Genomic DNA, 19990 nt, shown 5'->3' with positions numbered 1-19990 from the left:
TGTGTATGCAGAGGAAATTGAAGCTTTCTCCACTGCGGCCCGTCAATGTGGATAGGGGGTTGCTCCCTCTGCTTTTTAATGTCCACGATCAGCGCCTTCGTTTTGTTGACGTTGAGGGAGTGGTTATTTTCCTGGCACCACTCCGCCAGGGCCCTCACCTCCTACCTGTAGGCTGTCTTGTCATTGTTGGTAATCAGGCCTACTGTAGTTGTGTCATCTGCAAACTTGACAATTGAGTTGGAGGTGTGTGTGGCCACGCAGTCATGGGTGAACAGGGGGCTGAGTACGCAACCTTGTGGGGCCCAGTGTTGAGGATCAGCGGAGTGGAGGTGTTGTTGCCGACCTTCACCACCTGTGGGTAGCCCGTCAAGAAGTCCAAGACCCAGTTGCAAAGGATGAGGTTCAGACCCAGGGCCCTGAGCTTGATGATTAGCTTAGAGGGTACTATGGTGTACGAGGCGATAGTCATGCACACACACTCAGGCACACACGCATGTACCGTGCCAGTCAAAAGTTTGGACACACCTACTCATTCAAGGGTTTTCTTTATTTTTACTATTTTCTGCATTGTAGAATAATAGTGAAGACATCAAAATTATGAAATAACATATAATAAATCATGTAGTAACGCACTTTTTTAAAACAAATCTAAATATATTTTATATTTGAGATTCTTCGAAGTAGTCACCCTTTGCCTTGATGACAGCTTTGCAGGCTTTGGATTTTCTCAACCATCTTAATGAGGTAGTTACCTGGAATGCGTTTCCGTACATTTGTGGAATTTCTTTCCTTCTTTTAGCGTTTGAGCCAGTCATTTGTGTTGTGACAAGGTAGGGGTGGTATACAGAATATAGCCCTATTTGGTAAAAGGCCATGTCCGTATTATGGCAAGAACAGCTCAAATAAGCAAAGAGAAACGAGAGTCCATCATTAATTTAAGACATGAATGTCAGTCAATCAAGAACATTTCAAGAACTTTTGCAAAAACCATAAAGAACAGTTGCAAAAACCATCAAGCGCAATGATGAAACTGGTGTTCATGAGGACCAACACAGGAAAGGAAGACCCAGAATTACCTCTGCTACAGAGGATAAATACATGAGAGTTAACTGCACCTCAGATTGCAGCCCAAATAAATGCTTCAGAGTTCAAGTAACAGACACATCTCAACATCAACTGTTCAGAGGAGACTGTATGGATCAGGCCTTCATGGTCGAACTGCTGCAAAGAAACCTTTACTAAAGGGCACCAATAAGAAAAGACTTGCTTGGGCCAAGAAACATGAGCAATGTACATTAGACTTGTGGAAAATCTGTCTTTTGGTCTGAGTCCAAATTTGAGATTTTTGGTTCCAACAGTCTTTGTGAGACGCAGAGTAGGTGAACGGATTATCTCCTATGTGTGGTTCCCACCGTGAAGCATGGAGGAGGAGGTGTGATGGTGTGGGGGTGCTTTGCAGGTGACACTGTCAGGGATTTATTTCGAATTAAAGGCACACTTAACCAGCATGGCTACCACAGCAGTCTGCAGTGATTCGCCATCCCATCTGGTTTGCCGTTAGTGGGACTATTTGTTTTTCAACAGGACAATGACGCAACACACCTCCAGGCTGTATAAGGGCTATTTGACCAAGAAGGAGAGTGATGGAGTGCTGCATCAGATGACCTGGCCTCCACAATCACCCGACCTCAAACCAATTGAGACAGTTCGGGGTGAGTTGGACCGCAGAATGAAGGAAAAGCAGCCAACAAGCGCTCATCATATGTGGGAACTTCTTCAAGACTGTTGGAAAAGCATTCCAGGTGAAGCTGGTTGAGAGAATGCCAAGAGTATGCAAAGCTGTCATCAAGGCAAAGGGTGGCTACTTTTAAGAATCTAAAATCTTAAAGATATTTTGATTTGTTTAACACTTTTTTGGTTAGTACATGATTCCATATGTGTTATTTCATAGTTTTGATGTCTTCACTTGTAGAAAATAGTAAAAAATAAAGAACAAAATGCTTGAAGGAGTAGGTGTGTCCAAACTTTTGACTGGTACTGTATATACACTACTACTCACTCCTTCATTCACTTACAGTATTACGTAATCATTCTCCCGTCTATTCTAACACACACACGATGATAACCTGTGATAAATAAGTAGCAAGCTTAATTCTTTGGAACTTAATCAGAGCTCCATCCTCTCAACCCCTCGAACTCCACTCTGCCTTAACAAACCACCACTGTACCGTTCCATCTCTGGTTGAGGTATATAGGTTTAGCTTGTCACTCTCTGCTACAGTATCTGTCTGTGATCTCACTAAGGTTAGCTGATTTTAACACTCTTCCCGGCTGGCTGCTCTCATCACTGAAGGCCAGAAGGGAAATGATCTCATTAGGACTGACTGTGTTTGAAATGACACCCTATTCCCTATATGGTGCGCTTCTTTTGACCAGGACCCATAGGGAATAGAGTGCCATTTCAGATGCAGCCTGTGATGTACTGTGATGTGATCTGATGTGTAATTGGTCCATCTGGTGTTCAATGTTTCAGTGGTCGTTTGGCGTGTTGCTATGGGAACTGATGACCCGGGGAGCCCCGCCGTATTCGGACGTCAACTCTTTCGACATCACTGTGTTCCTACTGCAAGGGAGACGGCTGCTGCAGCCAGAGTTCTGCCCTGACCCACTGTGAGTGAACACACACACACACAAACACACATTCATATACAGTACGCACACACATCACGCGTGCACGCGTGTACACACACACACACACACACACACACACACACACACACAGGCAGTGCACACACACACGCACTGTGAGTGGAAAGTGTGTGTGTGTCCACTGGTCACACACACACTCATAAACAAACACACATGCATACTTACACCCATCAAGCTTATACCCAACCACTCCCAAATACAATTCCTACGCACACATACAATACATAAAATACAATTCCTATTCCTACGCACACATATGCCCACACACACTCCTGTCTTTCACCTTGACCAATGCACATAGGGATGGCTCAGTAGTGCTTGTCCTTGACAGAGACATTGAGATGAACAGAGGCCCATTGTTAACACCACCCTTACGTACTGCATGGTCTGCTTGAAGAAAAAGACTGAGACGGACAGATATGTAGACAGGGAAGGGGACGGACGGACAGAGGGAGGGAGGGATGCAGACAGCCAGATAGACGGAGGGAGGGAGGGAGGGAGGGAGGGAGGGAGGGAGGGAGGGAGGGAGGGAGGGAGGGAGGGAGGGAGGGAGGGAGGGAGGGAGCCAGACAGAGAGTTAGGGAGAGAGAGAATTGTGTAAACTATAACGCATATATAACTACTGAATCAATCAGGTCACTACAGACATTAGATCTTCCTTAATCTCCCCCAATCTGTAAAAACAACATGTTTCCAAGTACGAACTACAATTATTTCGTGAAAATAAAATACTATCTCCCTATTCATCTCCGCAAGTCAGGGGGAGTTTTCAGGTGAGGTGTAAATCCTGGTATAGATTCAGCCAAGCGGAGAGCAAAACGGAATAATCCATAACCATTCATGTCTTTTTTCATGAACATTCACTGACATGCAGTATTTCCAGAATGAATGGGGCCCTGTGGCAAAACTGTCAAAACTACACTGAACAAAAATATAAACGCAACATGTGAAGTGTTGGTCCCATGTTTCATGAGCTGAAATAAAAAATCCCAGAAATGTTCTACATGCACAAAAAACGTATTTCTCTCAAATTGTGTGCACAAATTGGTTTACATCCCTATTAGTATGCATTTCTCCTTTGCCAAGATAATCCATCCACCTGACAGATGTGGCTTATCAAGAAGCTGACTAAACAGCATGATCATAACACAGGTGCACCTTGTGCTGGGGGAAATTAAAAGACCACTCTAACATGTGCAGTTTTGTCACACAACACAATGCCACAGATGTCTCAAGTTTTGGCTTGGCTTGGCTCCCCAGTGGGCGGCGGGCCTGGCTCTCAAGTGGGTGGACTTATGCCCTCCCAGGCCCACCCATGGCTGTGCCCCTGCCCAGTCATGTGAAATCCACAGATTAGGGCCTAATTTATTTATTTCAATTGACTGATTTCCTTATATCAAATCAAATTTGATTGGTCACATACACATATTTAGCAGATGTAATTGCAGGTGTAACAAAATGTTATATGAACTGTAACTCAGTAAAATTGTTGAAATTGTGTGCATGTGGCGTTATACTTTTGTTCAGTATAAATGTGGCTACTAAATATCTAAGTGAGCAAAACATATGTACATAATTGTATTTCACCTGCATATCGGCTTATCCATGCATCAAAATTTTATCCTAACCACCTCCCCTCCCTTATCTCCCACCCCAGGTATAACGTGATGGTCGAGTGCTGGCACCCCAAGTCGGAGAGGAGGCCCACCTTCTCAGAGCTGGTATCCCTTATCAACGGCATCTTCTCCAGCTTCAGCGGAGAGCACTACATCCTTCTCAACACCACCTATGTCAACATAGACAAGATGAGCCCCTACCCCCCTCTCATCTCCTCATCCTCCTCTTCCTCCTCCACCCTTCAGGGCCACCCCCTGGAGCGAGACTGCTGCACATGAGAGAGAGGGAGTGATGGAGAGAAAGAAAGAGAGAGAGAGAGAGGGAGAGATGAAAGAAAAATAGTTAAGGAGAAAAGGAGAGGGCATGGGGAGAGATTGAAGACAAGGGGGTAAAAGGAGGGTAGGAAAAGAATGAGTTTGACAGAGTAAGAAAGAGAGAGAAAAGAGTGGGCTTGAGGCGGCGAAGCCGTTGGGTCGCTTGGGAACTGTATGTGACTGACAGACAGACACTGGACAAACTCTGTGTACGCTGGCTGAGAAAAGACAGTTTAAGGACACTGACACGTGCCGTGCCTACTTCACGTGTGTGTAATGTATGTATACTGACCAATGACCAACCAAACAAACATCACTGTACGCCTGAGGCCTGTATGAACTGTTAGGTCGATCTTGGCCTCCCTCTGCTCTTTAACCTAGAACTTGCTCTAGACCCTCCCATGACCTTTTACCCTGGTATGCCCTTGGAGCCTGACTTCAGGAGGTCAGGCTTCTCGTCTCTCTCTACCACATACAATTTGGAGACATAGGAGAACCTTTTCAATGAACAAAGCCTATAGAATTCTATAGAAGCACATTGTGTGTATCAAGTACAAGTGACTCACCCAACATTTCAACAACTCCCGTGCCAAAGAGGGACCGGATGATTTTTGGAGACATTTCCGCTTGTTAATGGGTGGCATGTGTATGGCGATATGGCGAAGGGCCGGGCTCCAGGTTTTTTTTCCCCTCGCCATAAAATTATTTACACCATCACCCGCACTGCCACTGAATTCCCCTCTCTTCCCACCTCTCCTCACATGCCTCCTCGCATACATCCCTAAGCACTAGGACTGAATGAAGAAAGTCCCAGCTCCAGCCTCCAGGGGATGTTCTCACTAACCGAGGTGGCGGTGCAGATTGGCTGGCAGAAGGAACAATTTGCTGCCCGTGTGCAGTGGGCTACACTGGATACTTCTTTATGTGTGTAATTATCTTTGACGATTCTCTTTTGATGTGCTTCTTTCAAAACATCTCGCTGCTTCATTGCTGTGAGTGACTCACCTTTTAGGAATCTGCAGACGTTTCCCAGTTGAAATGTGTATTTTTTTTTTGCCTCGGTTGGACTTGAACCGGCCCGTCATAATGTCTACATAGCATGTGTCATAGCAGTTCATGCAAGCTCAGCCTGAAAACAACTGACATAATCATGTTTTAGACTTCAGAGAGTCAAGTGGGGGGAAACTGGAGACACGTTGGAACATTTGATGTTTTTTTGGGCATCATAGTACTACGTCAGTTGGAACAAGTGTTTTTACTGTCAATCATGACTTCATCGCGGCGTTGTTACACACTGCTATGTCGACATTTTGAAAGGCCACTTCAAGTTAAAACGTGACCATTTTGCCTCTCCTGTGTGAAGCGTTTGTCTTTTTGTTACTATGGCTGCTGTTCTGTTTTAAATGATCAGGCCAGCAATGGACAGATATGAATGTTTGCTCAAATAAATGTTTAAAGAACTGTACTATATTTTTTATAATGCCTTTTATTATGAAAATGAGCCTAAATAAATGGTCGGCCCAATAGAATAATGCCCGAAGTACAAACAACCGATACTGTACAGTCATTGAACAACTGGAGCTAGCAAGTTCACGTCCTTAACTATTAGACTGTTCTAGATGTTCCTATTGGTAACTAAATGGCTTGTAAATCCATGACTTTTGTCCATTAATATGCCATTGAGCTCACTGTCAGTGCAGTGTGAGCATATATATGAAGCACTGTTTAGGGATCGTCTATGAAAATAGTGATGGTACATATGTTGTTACTATGTTATGTCATCTGACTGACTCGGTGTAATAAAACTATATTATCAGTGTGGACATGTCAAATACTGTATCTGTACATTCTTTATTTGACCAGGCAACGATCATTTTTATGATGTCACAGTGCCTTTGGAAAATATTTAGGCCCCTTGCCTTTTTCCACATTTTGTCACATTACAGACTTATTCGAAACTTGATTACATTAAAAAAAAAATCCTCAGCAGTCTACACACAATATCCCATAAAGACAAAGTAAAAACATTTTTTTTGTATTTTTGCAAATATATTATAAATAAACTGAAATACCTTATTTATATAAGTATTCAGACCCTTGCAATGAGAATCGAATTTGAGATGTTTTTACAACTTGATTGGAGTCCACCTGTGGTAAATTCAATTGATTGGACATGATTTGGAAAGGCACACCTGTCTATATAAGGTTCCACAGTTGAAGGTGACCAAGAACCTGATGGTCACTCTGACAGAGCTCTAGATTTCCTCTGTGGGGATGGGAGAACCTTCCAGAAGGACAACCATCTCTGCAGCACTCCACCAATCAGGCCTTTATGGTAGAGTGGCCAGACGGAAGCCACTCCTCAGTCAAATGCACATGACAGCCCGCTTGGAGTTTGCCAAAAGGAACCCAAAGACTCTCAGACCAGGAGAAACAAGATCCTCTGGTCTGATGAAGCCAAGATTGAACTCATTGGTCCGAATGCCAAGCCACATGTCTGGAAGAAACCTGGCACCATCCCTACGGTGAAGCATGGTGGTGGCAGCATCATGCTGTGGGGATGCTTTTCAGCGGCAGGGACTGGGAGACTAGTCAGGATCGAAGCAAAGATGAATTCTAGAAGGTGATGATCCTTGATGAAAACCTACTCAGGACCTCAGACTGGGGTGAAGGTTCACCTTCCAACAGGACAACAACCGTAAGCACATAACCAATACAACGCAGGAGTGGCTTTGGGAGAAGTCTCTGAATGTCCTGAATGTCCTCCCCATCCAACCTGACAGAGCTTGAGAGGATCTGCAGAGAAGAATGGGAGAAACTCCCCAAATACAGGTGTGCCAAGCTTGTAGCGTCACACCCAAGAACAATCGATGCTGTAATCGCTGCCAAAGGTGCTTCAACAAAGTACTTATATAAAATTGATTAAATAAAAGTATTTAATCAATTTTAGAATAAGCCTGTAACGTAACAACATTTGGAAAAAACAAGGGGTCTGAATACTTTCCGAAGACACTGTATGTTACATATGCTGCTTCAGTCGTTCTACTCATTGCCTCATCTACCTACCGATAGCTTCAGAGTATCCACAGGGTGGATGGGTGGATTACTTCATATCTGTCCACTAAGGAGTCAAGTGGCTTCAGTTTCAAATTAATTAATTTAACATTTATTTAACCAGTGGCTTCAGTTTCAAATTCATTTATTTAACCAGGACATCTCCTGAGGGAGAGAACCGAAATATAGAAAAACCTGGTTCTTGCTGAGAGTTGGGGGGGGGGGGGGGGGCACACACACAATTATAGGTGCTCAGAATACTGGGTTTTATGACCCTGTGTTAACAAAGTGTTTTAAAAAAGTAACATTTGAATGGTAGTGGACATTGAATTTGACTGATTGGAACTCCTGTTTGGACAACATGTAGGAATATACATTTACGACCCGTACCTTTTGTCTCTATCCTGTTAGCTTTGTTCTCACTCCTTCAGCCTTCTCTGCTCTCATTGGCTAGTGGTGACCTCTGACCCCTCACCTTTCTTTACCCTCTCCTCTTTTGTATTGCTGTCTAGACAAGCCTGGAGTTTCCCTCTGTGTAGCCTGGCCGTGACCGAAGCTTTCATTACAGGTCATCCTCTCAGAGTTGCTTGGTGACCCTGGATCTGGGTTGTTTTCACGACAGCACACCGTAGCAACGGAAAACAAAAAATTAATGTTTCTAATTGGTCAAGTTCAGATATAGCCTCCTCGTTTCACTCAGTTTAAAGATGATTTCTTCCTATTTGTGCTTACTGAACAAGACCTTGTTTGAGAACGATCTGTCTTTGCCTATAGCCTAATCATGCCACCCTGGTCTTAGTTAAAAGGCCATCATATGGAGATAGATAGAGGAGAGGACCTCTGAGTGCCAGTGCTCTTCAGTTATGTACTAATCAGTTGCTCTGTAATGGCTGGAGCTTGCACCCTGTTTCTCTCATTCTCTTTCTTACTCTCTCGCGCTCTCTTTTTGTATTTCTTTCTCTTTCTCTTTTCGATACACATACACAAAGAAAGAACAGGTGTATGTTAGATGGGCACAGTTCAGGTATGTTATGTCATAGGATGATTCAGGACCTTTGGAATGCAATGCTGGACACACTGCACTAGTACCCCCCCCCCCCCCCCTCACCCCCCCCACCCCTAACCCCATGCCAACTGATAACGAACCTATCCCAACCTCTCCTCAGCACCCATTCTGACCTACTGAGTCAACACACACTCATTAAGCCACTAATGTGCTTTGGCAAAGAGCATTGGCAAGAGAGAGATTTAGGAGATATATTTAAAGGTACACAACAGCTCCTTATATTCATTATCAACCAATCACTCATGGTTCTAATATTTTACGCTGTTTTTCTTTTGGATAAATCAGTACAGAACAACTCGCTTGAGATGTGAGTTTTTGGGGTATAGATGCCCCCTATTGGTACTCTGCCACTCTTGCAGCTAAAGAACCATTATTGTTTTCTGCTGATTTCCCAACCTAATGTATAAATGAATTAACACACACATGTTTTGTCTAAGACCATTTTTATAAGAGAATAAAGCATTTGCCACCTCTTCTATAGCACCGGCAATTTTCCCAATATATTTCACAATTCCTAGGTCCTACATTTGGATGAGATTAGGTGAACTTCAACACCTTTATCTATGATTCAAGAACTTGGTTGTCACTCTGTAGATGAACACATCTCAGATGATACCTACAGGCTGTTGGATCTTGGCCTGCATCAAACATTCCTCCCTCCACACACATTCTGCATCAAGGTCATCCAACTCAACCCCAGATATGAGCCGCATAGCATCTGTGTCCCAAATGGCACCCTATTTCCTATATAGTGCACTACACTTGATCAGGCCCCATAGAGCTCTGGTCAAAAGCAGTGCACTGTACAGGGAATATGGTACCATTTGGCGCAGACTCAGACTGCCCCTGGCATAAAGTAAACAAGACTAATTAGAAGATGGTTTGGGTATAACTATATTCCAGAGTTTAGGTTTGCAGTGGTACGTACACATGTGGATGTATCACTCTTTGCACCCGTTTTTTATGGAATATTCCAGACTTCGATCTGCCAGACATACAGTACCAGTCAAAAGTTTGGACACACCTACTAATTCAAGGATATTTCTTTATTTGTATAATTTTTGACATTGTAGAATAATAGTGAAGAAACCAAAACTATGAAATAACACATATGGAATGATGTAGTAACAAAAAAAGAATTTGAAATGATTTCTACTTATGATTTATGATTTATGACTTTTGATACTTAAGTATATTTTAGCAATTACATTTAATTTTGGTACTTAAGTATATTTAAAACCAAATACTTTTAGAATTTGTATTTTATTTTACTGGGTGACTTTCACTTTTACTTGAGTCATTTTCTATTAAGGTATCTTTACTTTTACTCAAGTATGACAATTGGGTACTTTTTCCACCATTGTAATATTGGCACAAGGCACATTCAGACTGGCCACTGATCTCCTCCCTCAAACAGCTTGTAACACAACAGCTATCTAGTGGGCTGACAGGAACTGAAGTCTAGAGGTGTGGACATAATCTCAGTTACCCTGATGGCACTGCCTCTATGTACACTTTGATCCCGGGCCAAAAATACTTTTCTCACAGTGATACTAAGAAGGGAGGAGTAAAGAGAAAAGAAAAGGACACAATTGTGAAGAATTATATTGTAATGATACTGTATCCAAAAGTTCAACCGCTCCTTGTAATTTTATCCTGATACTTCGCACTTCTTTGATTTCTTCCCTGTTTAAACGCTTATTGAGCGTTTCTACTGAGGATTATCTGATCGAGGTGTTTGTAATGGGTATCTGGAGTGACTAGCGGGTAACTGAGGGTGAGTCAGAGAGAGGCCTTTTGAGTTCTGGTCACAGAGGTAATGAGTAGCTCACAGATAGCTCCCATGCATGTCAACACAATGGCACAGGCAGCAGACTACGGCTTGTGTCCTAAATGGCACCCTATTCCCTATATAGTGAACTAGTCTTGACCAGGGCCCAGAGGGCACTCAACATCTGGAGAGATTATAGGGGCCTCAAATACCCTTTTGATCCCCAAGTATGTGTTCCTCATCTGGGACTTGAACCTCTGGGATCACTAGCCCTCTTGTCTCTCTGGCTACATATTCAAGATAGTGATGTTGTTTTATTGTATACAGTAGAGTAGACCGTATGGTCATTGCAGCATATCAACATAGATGTAAAAAGGCATGTTTGAAGTAACTGACTAATGTTAGGCATTGTTGTTTGGTTAAAAAGAAATGGCGTAACAGTCAACTGAGCATACAAAGTAGACTGGTGTGTGATTAGGGGTATTATTCACACAAAGAGGGATCTCTTAGATTGCCATAAGCGACTGAGAATGGGGGATTTGCTAGGAGGTCTAAAGGTGTGCCCAGCCCATCCACTTTGATAGTTAATGACAGAGTGGATTATTAAAATCACCTCTAGTCGCCCACCAAGAATGGAAGAAATACATAGAAGACGCGGTACTGTAGAAGGCAACACGGTACTGTAGAAGACAACACGGTACTGTAGAAGACAACACAATACTGTTGAAGACAACAAGGTACTGTAGAAGACAACAACGTACTGTAGAAGACAACACGGTACTGTAGAAGACAACAAGGTACTGTAGAAGACAACACAATACTGTTGAAGACAACAAGGTACTGTAGAAGACAACAACGTACTGTAGAAGACAACACGGTACTGTAGAAGACAACACGGTACTGTAGAAGACAACAAGGTACTGTAGAAGACAACACGGTACTGTAGAAGACAACAAGGTACTATAGAAGACAACACGGTACTGTAGAAAACAACAAGGTACTGTAGAAGACAACACGGTACTGTAGAAGACAACACGGTACTGTAGAAGACAGCACGGTACTGTAGAAGACAACAAGGTACTGTAGAAGACAACAAGGTACTGTAGAAGACAACACGGTACTGTAGAAGACAACAAGGTACTGTAGAAGACAACACGGTACTGTAGAAGACAACAAGGTACTGTAGAAGACAACACGGTACTGTAGAAGACAACAAGGTACTGTAGAAGACAACACGGTACTGTAGAAGACAACACGGTACTGTAGAAGACAACAAGGTACTGTAGAAGACAACACTCTACTGTAGAAGACAACACGGTACTGTAGACGACAACGCGGTACTGTAGAAGACAACGCGGTACTGTAGAAGACAACACAGTACTGTAGAAGACAACAAGGTACTGTAGAAGACAGCAAGGTACTGTAGAAAACAACACGGTACTGTAGAAGACAACAAGGTACTGTAGAAGACAACATGGTACTGTAGACGACAACAAGGTACTATAGAAGACAACACGGTACTGTAGAAAACAACAAGGTACTGTAGAAGACAACACGGTACTGTAGAAGACAACAAGGTACTGTAGAAGACAACACGGTACAGTAGAAGACAACACGGTACTGTAGAAGACAACATGGTACGGTAGAAGACAACACGGTACTGTAGAAGACAACACGATACTGTTGAAGACAACAAGGTACTGTAGAAGACAACAACGTACTGTAGAAGACAACACGGTACTGTAGAAGACAACACGGTACTGTAGAAGACAACAACGTACTGTAGAAGACAACACGGTACTGTAGAAGACAACACGGTACTGTAGAAGACAACGCGGTACTGTAGAAGACAACGCGGTACTGTAGAAGACAACGCGGTACTGTAGAAGACAACACGGTACTGTAGAAGACAACAAGGTACTGTAGAAGACAACACGGTACTGAAGAAGACAACGCGGTACTGTAGAAGACAACAAGGTACTGTAGAAGACAACACGGTACTGTAGAAGACAACAAGGTACTATAGAAGACAACACGGTACTGTAGAAAACAACAAGGTACTGTAGAAGACAACACGGTACTGTAGAAGACAACACGGTACTGTAGAAGACAGCACGGTACTGTAGAAGACAACAAGGTACTGTAGAAGACAACAAGGTACTGTAGAAGACAACACGGTACTGTAGAAGACAACAAGGTACTGTAGAAGACAACACGGTACTGTAGAAGACAACAAGGTACTGTAGAAGACAACACGGTACTGTAGAAGACAACAAGGTACTGTAGAAGACAACACGGTACTGTAGAAGACAACACGGTACTGTAGAAGACAACAAGGTACTGTAGAAGACAACACTCTACTGTAGAAGACAACACGGTACTGTAGACGACAACGCGGTACTGTAGAAGACAACGCGGTACTGTAGAAGACAACACAGTACTGTAGAAGACAACAAGGTACTGTAGAAGACAGCAAGGTACTGTAGAAAACAACACGGTACTGTAGAAGACAACAAGGTACTGTAGAAGACAACATGGTACTGTAGACGACAACAAGGTACTATAGAAGACAACACGGTACTGTAGAAAACAACAAGGTACTGTAGAAGACAACACGGTACTGTAGAAGACAACAAGGTACTGTAGAAGACAACACGGTACAGTAGAAGACAACACGGTACTGTAGAAGACAACATGGTACGGTAGAAGACAACACGGTACTGTAGAAGACAACACGATACTGTTGAAGACAACAAGGTACTGTAGAAGACAACAACGTACTGTAGAAGACAACACGGTACTGTAGAAGACAACACGGTACTGTAGAAGACAACAACGTACTGTAGAAGACAACACGGTACTGTAGAAGACAACGCGGTACTGTAGAAGACAACGCGGTACTGTAGAAGACAACGCGGTACTGTAGAAGACAACGCGGTACTGTAGAAGACAACACGGTACTGTAGAAGACAACAAGGTACTGTAGAAGACAACACGGTACTGAAGAAGACAACGCGGTACTGTAGAAGACAACACGGTACTGAAGAAGACAACATGGTACTGTAGAAGACAACACGGTACTGTAGAAGACAACACAGTACTGAAGAAGACAACATTCACTTCAAAGGCTTCTACCGACACAACATTACATTAGGCAAAACATGTTAACAAAAACAGCTCAAGTCAGAAATAATGTTCTCCTTGCATGGTATTCATTCTAAAGCCTCTTGAGAGTGTGTGTCTGTGTGTGTGTGTGTGTGTGTGTGTGTGTGTGTGTGTGTGTGTGTGTGTGTGTGTGTGTGTGTGTGTGTGTGTGTGTGTGTGTGTGTGTGTGTGTGTGTGTGTTTTAGACCATCTGATAAATCCATATTCCAAGGTTTCCCAAACTTTTACTGCACACAACCCCAAATTGACACTGGAAAATGCAGGAGACCCCACTTGGAAAAATGACATTCTCTAGTTCACATTGGGCATTCAGCAGGCTGTCGCAACACACCATGACATGAACATGCATTCTAGTGTTAGTACTAAAACGTTGTATTCTATACCCATGTGAAGAGAAAAAAGTTCTTAATTTGTTTGATAGTATCTCAGGCGACCACATCTCACGGGTACCAGTCTTTTTAGCTAATATTCCACTCCTGTTAGTTGTCTGCGTTTTCACTGGAAAGAAATGTACCAAGAGAACATGAATCACTCAACTGTAGCCCAACAATAATTGACGGCATCCTCGCATTACAAAGCCTTAAGCCAGACGTTCAGGTGCGATCGAGTAGCGTAGCCATTGGGCTAGTGAAGGAATTGACACCAGAGAGACTCCTATAACTTATCTTGGGTAAAATGTAGACCAAAGTCTGACTTGAGCAAACTGTTGTATTTGCTAGGGAGCTATCCTTTGACAATTTTACTTTAAAATCTCATTTGATCACTTGTTCTGTAGCCTAAACAAGTTTAATAAAGGATACAGTTATTTTAAAGCCTAACTCATATGATGGAAACATTACATTACTATTACATCACATTGCCATGATAATGCTACTAGACTGTAGCGTCCTGGTTGTCGTAGTGTAGCAAAGTAATCACTCGTATTTTAGAATTGAACCATTCTCTGGAATTCAGAATTCTGGTTGGTATTCTGAAGCACAGCATCCTCTTTTACGTCATAAGAGATCATCATGTGTTCTAAAATCCATGATCAACAAAAACAAAAACAAATTCTGAGAAACATTTATTTATTTATTTATTTTCACCTTCATTTAACCAGGTAGGCTAGTTGAGAACAAGTTCTCATTTACAACTGCGACCTGGCCAAGATAAAGCAAAGCAGTTTGACACATACAACAGCACAGAGTTACACATGGAATAAACAAACATACAGTCAGTAATACAGTAGAAACAGTCTATATACAGTGTGTGCAAATGAAGTAGGGTAAGGGAGGTAAGGCAATAAATAGGCCATGGTGGCGAAGTAATTACAATATACCAATTAAACACTGGAATGGTAGATATGCAGAAGGTGAATATGCAAGTAGAGATACTGGGGTGCAAAGGAGCAAGATAAATAAATAAATACAGTATGGGGATGAGGTAGTTGGGTGGGCTATTTACAGATGGGCTATGTACAGGTGCAGTGATCTGTGAGCTGCTCTGACAGCTGGTGCTTAAAGCTAGTGAGGGAGATATGAGTCTCCAGCTTCAGTGATTTATGCAGTTCGTTCCAGTCATTGGCAGCAGAGAACTGCTATGGTGACCAGTGAGCTGAGATAAGGCGGGGCTTTACCCAGCAGAGACTTGTAGATGACCTGGAGCCAGTGTTTTGGCGGCGAGTATGAAGCGAGGGCCAACCAACAAGAGCATACAGGTCGCAGTGGTGGGTAGTATATGGGGCTTTGGTGACAAAACAGATGGCACTGTGATAGACTGCATCCAATTTGTTGAGTAGAGTGTTCGAGGCTATTTTGTAAATGACATCGCCAAAGTCGAGGATCAGTAGGATGGTCAGTTTTACGAGGGTATGTTTGGCAGCATGAGTGAAGGATGCTTTGTTGCGAAATAGGAAGCTGATTCTAGATTTAATTTGTTTTGCTTAATGTGAGTCTGGAAGGACAGTTTACAGTCAAACCAGACACCTAGGTATTTGTAGTTGTCCACATATTCTAAGTCAGAACCGTCCAGAGTAGTGATGCTGGACGTGCAGATGTGGGCAGCGATTGGTTGAATAGCATGCATTTAGTTTTACTTGCATTTAACAGCAGTTCGAGGCAACAGAAGGAGAGTTGTATGGCATTGAATCTTGTCTGGAGGTTAGTTAACACAGTGTCCAAAGAAGGGCCAGAGGTGGATCAGAGAATCACCAGCAGCAACAGCAACATCATTGATGTATACAGAGAAGAGAGTCGGCCCGAGAATTGAACCCTTTGGCATCCCCATAGAGACTGCCAGAGGTCAGGACAACAGGCCCTCCGATTTGACACACTGAACTCTGTCAGAGAAGTAGTTGGTGAACCAGGTGAGGCAATCATTTGAGAAACCAAGGCTGTGGAGTCTGCCGATAAGAATGTGGTGATTGACAGAGTCCAAAGCCTTTGCCAAGTTGATGAATACAGCTGCACAGTAATGTATCTTATCGATGGCGGTCATGTTATCGTTTAGGACCTTGAGCGTGGCTGAGGTGCACCCATGACCAGCTCTGAAACCAGATTGCATAGTGGAGAAGGTACGGTGGGATTCGAAATGGTCGGTAATCTGTTTGTTAATTTGGCTTTCGAAGACCTTAGAAAGGCAGGGTAGGATAGATATAGGTCTGTTGCAGTTTGGGTCTAGAGTGTCTCCCCCTTTGAAGAGGGGGATCTTTGGGAATCTCAGACGATACAAAAGAGAGGTGAAACAGGCAAATAAATAGGGGTTGAAACAATTTTGGCAGATCATTTTAGAAAAAGAGGGTCCAGAGTGTCTAATCCGGCTGATTTGTAGGGGTTGAGATTTTGCAGCTCTTTCAGAACATCAGCTATCTGGATTTGGGTGAAGGAGAAATGGGGTAGGCTTGGGCGAGTTGCTGTGGGGGGTGCAAGGCTGTTGATCGGGGTAAGGGTAGCCAGGTGGAAAGCATGGCCAGCCGTAGAAAAATGCTTATTGAAATTCTCAATTATAGTGGATTTATCAGTGGTGACAGTGTTTCCTAGCCTCAGTGCAGTGGGCAGCTGGGAGGAGGGGCTCTTATTCCCCATGGACTTTACAGTGTCCCAGAACTCTTTTGAGTTTGTGCTACAGGATGAAAATTTCTGCTTGAAAAAGCTAGCCTTAGCTTTCCTAACTGCCTGTGTATATTGGTTCCTAACTTCCCTGAAAAGTTGCATATCACAGGGGGCTATTCGATGCTAATGCAGAACGCCACAGGATGTTTTTGTGCTGGTCGAGGGCAGTCAGGTCTGGAGAGAACCAAGGGCTATATCTGTTCCTTGTTCTACATTTTTTTTAAATGGGCATGCTTATTTAAGATGGTGAGGAAGGCACTTTTAAAGAATAACCAGGCATCCTCTACTGACAGGATGAGGTCAATATCCTTCCAGGATACCCGGGCCAGGTCGATTAGAATGGCCTGCTGCTGAATTGTTTTAGGGAGCGTTTGACAGTGATTACGGGTGGTCGTTTGACCGCAGACCCATTACGGATGCAGGCAATGATCACTGAGATCTTGTTTGAAAATAGCAGAGGTGTATTTGGAGGGCAGGTTGGTTAGGATGAAAAGAAAAGTGTATGCAGTCCTATTAGCCAACGTGTAATCATTGGATAACAAAATGGATGAGCTCCGATCAAGACTATTCTACCAACGACATGGATAACATACAGCTGGCTGGGTTTTCGGTCCATCGGCAAGATAGAACAGCAGCACTGGGTAAGACAAGGTGTGGTGGTCTGTGTCTATTTGTAAATTACATCTGGTGCCCAGAATCTAACTTTAAGAAAGCCTTGAGGTTTTGCTCACCTGAGGTAAAGTATCTCATGATAAGCTGTAGACCACACTATTTACCAAGATAGTTTTCATCTATATTTTTCGTAGCTGTCTATTTACCACCACAAACCGATGCTGGCACTAACACGGCACTCACCGAGCTGTATAAGGCCATATCAAACAAGAAAATGCTCATCCAGAGGCAGCGCTCCTAGTGGCCGGGGACTTTATTGCAGGGAAACTTAAATCCGTTTTACCTCATTTCTACCAGCATGTTAAATGTGCAAAGGAAATAAACTTCACACACAGAGATGCGTACAAAGCTCTCCCTCTCCCATTTGGCAAATCTGACCATAACTCTATCCTCCTGATTCCAGCTTACAAGCAAAAACTAAAGCAAGAAGTACCAGTGACTCGCTCAAAACGGAAGTGGTCAGATGATGCAGATGCTAAGCTACAGGACAGTTTTTCTAGCACAGACTGGAATACGTTCTGGGGTTCTTCACATGGCACTGAGGAGTACACCACATCAGTCACTGACTTCATCAATAAATGCATTGATGACGTCGTCCAGACAGTGACCGTATGTACATACCCCAACCAGAAGCCATGGTTTACAAGCAACATCCGCACTGAGCTAAAGGGTAGAGCTGCCGATTTCAAAGAGCGGGACTCTCTTAAGAAATCCCGCTATGCCCTCCAACGAACCATCAAACAGGCTAAGCGTCAATTCAGGACTAAGATTGAATCGTACTACACCGCCTCCGACACTCGTCGGATGTGGTAGGGCTTGCAAACTATTACGGACCCAGTTGCATAGGGAGGAGTTCAGTCCCAGGGCTGTATGCTTTGTGGTGAGCTTAGAAAGCACTATGTTATTAAAGTCAGAGCTGGAGTCAATGAGCAGCCTCCTCATGTATGCATTCCTTTTGAATTGCTCCTCCACACTGTCCTTATATTTGTGTATCGCCATCTTGATCGATCTGCACAGGTCGTATTTGTACTGTATAACCATACAATTGTCCCCGTCACCTTGCATGTTTATAAGCAGCATCTCTCAGTTTCCCGACTAGGCTGCCATCAATCCACAGTTTTTGATTCAGGTAAGTTTTGAAAGACACCATCGGAATCACATGTTTTTATGAATTCGGTGACTGCGTATTCATTGATGTTATACCCAGAGGTTCCCCAGAACTTATTCCAGTCCATGTGATCAAAACAGTCTTGGAGCATGGATTCTGATTGGTCAGACCTGACCACCGGAACTTCCCTCTTGACTCTTTGGTTTTTTGAGACGGGGAGAAGCAGAATGGAGTCATGGTCAAAATACATGTAGGAGTCAGGCTTAACTCAGGAAAGACCTAGTCAGTTATACTACTGAATTCCTTCAACTGAAATGTGGCTTCCACATTTAACCCAACTTCTCCATATCAGAGAAGTGCAGGGAGCTGCTTTAATTGACGTCCATGTCTTTAGTACCCCATGCCACCCCAACTAAACCTAAAACATATGGTCTTCATGAGAGTTACACTTTGAGACTTATTTGTTAACTAGCCCAACTCATATGTGCTGCACATCGGGATTCTGCAGGTTGTGGTCAGGTTCCTACCAGCTTGGAAAGCATGAGCTAAGGTCATGCTGAGGTCATATTGAGTTCACGCTTGGTCCATAGACAACAAAAAAAGTGTCCCAGCCATAAAGGTATTATATTAACTAGAGATCCCTGGCCTAGTATAATCTGCTGGAAACAACCAACCAGTGAGAAAGATAAGATGACCCTAGGCCTACAAAGCTCAACGTCATATTTGGAGTTAATACAGTAAATCAAATGTAGCATATTTTTCTTCCGCTTCAAATAATCCCTTGATAATTACTTTTTTCTCATTTCAAGCAATCCAATATTTCTGTTTCCACCTTTACCTAGTGTACGTCATTGGCGTAGGCTGATGGAGGCTGATAAAGCCTGGACCACTATTTGGTCAAAACACTTAATAAGACATTTTAGCGTGTATTGTCACAGAGTAGGGTAATAGTTTATCTATCTGGGATTTTACTTCTTTCCAATGTGTGCACTCGTCGTATTCACCTTCACTGGTAATCAAGCATGTCTGATGGCGATTCAGGGTTTATACATTTTACCACAGTAATGAATCACAGTAGTTCACCATGCAGGATTACAGTACCATCTAGTGGAAATAAATAGCGCATCCACGGTACTGAATGACATACTGTATACCACATGCATATATCCCTGTTGCATTGATACATTACTGCAAATGTGGTCAAATGGCGTAAATACATTTCACCCCCCAAAAATCAGAAACAAGATACAACTGGCAATTAATTCTAACTGGGTACTTTTAACACGCACGCTATACTTATAACATTAAACACAATTTACAACTATATTATTTCAATGTTATTTCGTATGACCAAACATATGCTTGCAAAACCATGGACTGTATGTTCAACACATGAAGTAGGACTGACGTGCTTATGGATAATAA

At 43.0% G+C, this 19990-nt stretch overlaps 1 protein-coding gene across 1 annotated transcript in view; it reads left to right on the top strand.

Annotated features, from left to right (window-relative positions):
- Positions 1 to 6472, top strand: part of LOC110532382 (hepatocyte growth factor receptor) — a 72678-nt gene extending 66206 nt beyond the window's left edge. Inside the window, exons 20-21 of the mRNA XM_036979352.1 lie at positions 2534 to 2670; positions 4367 to 6472. Of these exons, the coding sequence (XP_036835247.1) occupies positions 2534 to 2670; positions 4367 to 4604 (375 nt within the window). The 3' untranslated portion in view covers positions 4605 to 6472. The remainder of the gene's footprint in view (positions 1 to 2533; positions 2671 to 4366) is intronic.
- Positions 6473 to 19990: the final 13518 nt, after the last annotated feature.

Source organism: Oncorhynchus mykiss, chromosome 1 (genome assembly GCF_013265735.2).
Source record: "Oncorhynchus mykiss isolate Arlee chromosome 1, USDA_OmykA_1.1, whole genome shotgun sequence".
NCBI classification, from domain to species: domain Eukaryota; kingdom Metazoa; phylum Chordata; class Actinopteri; order Salmoniformes; family Salmonidae; genus Oncorhynchus; species Oncorhynchus mykiss.
This window is presented reverse-complemented; position numbering and strand designations above follow the sequence as displayed.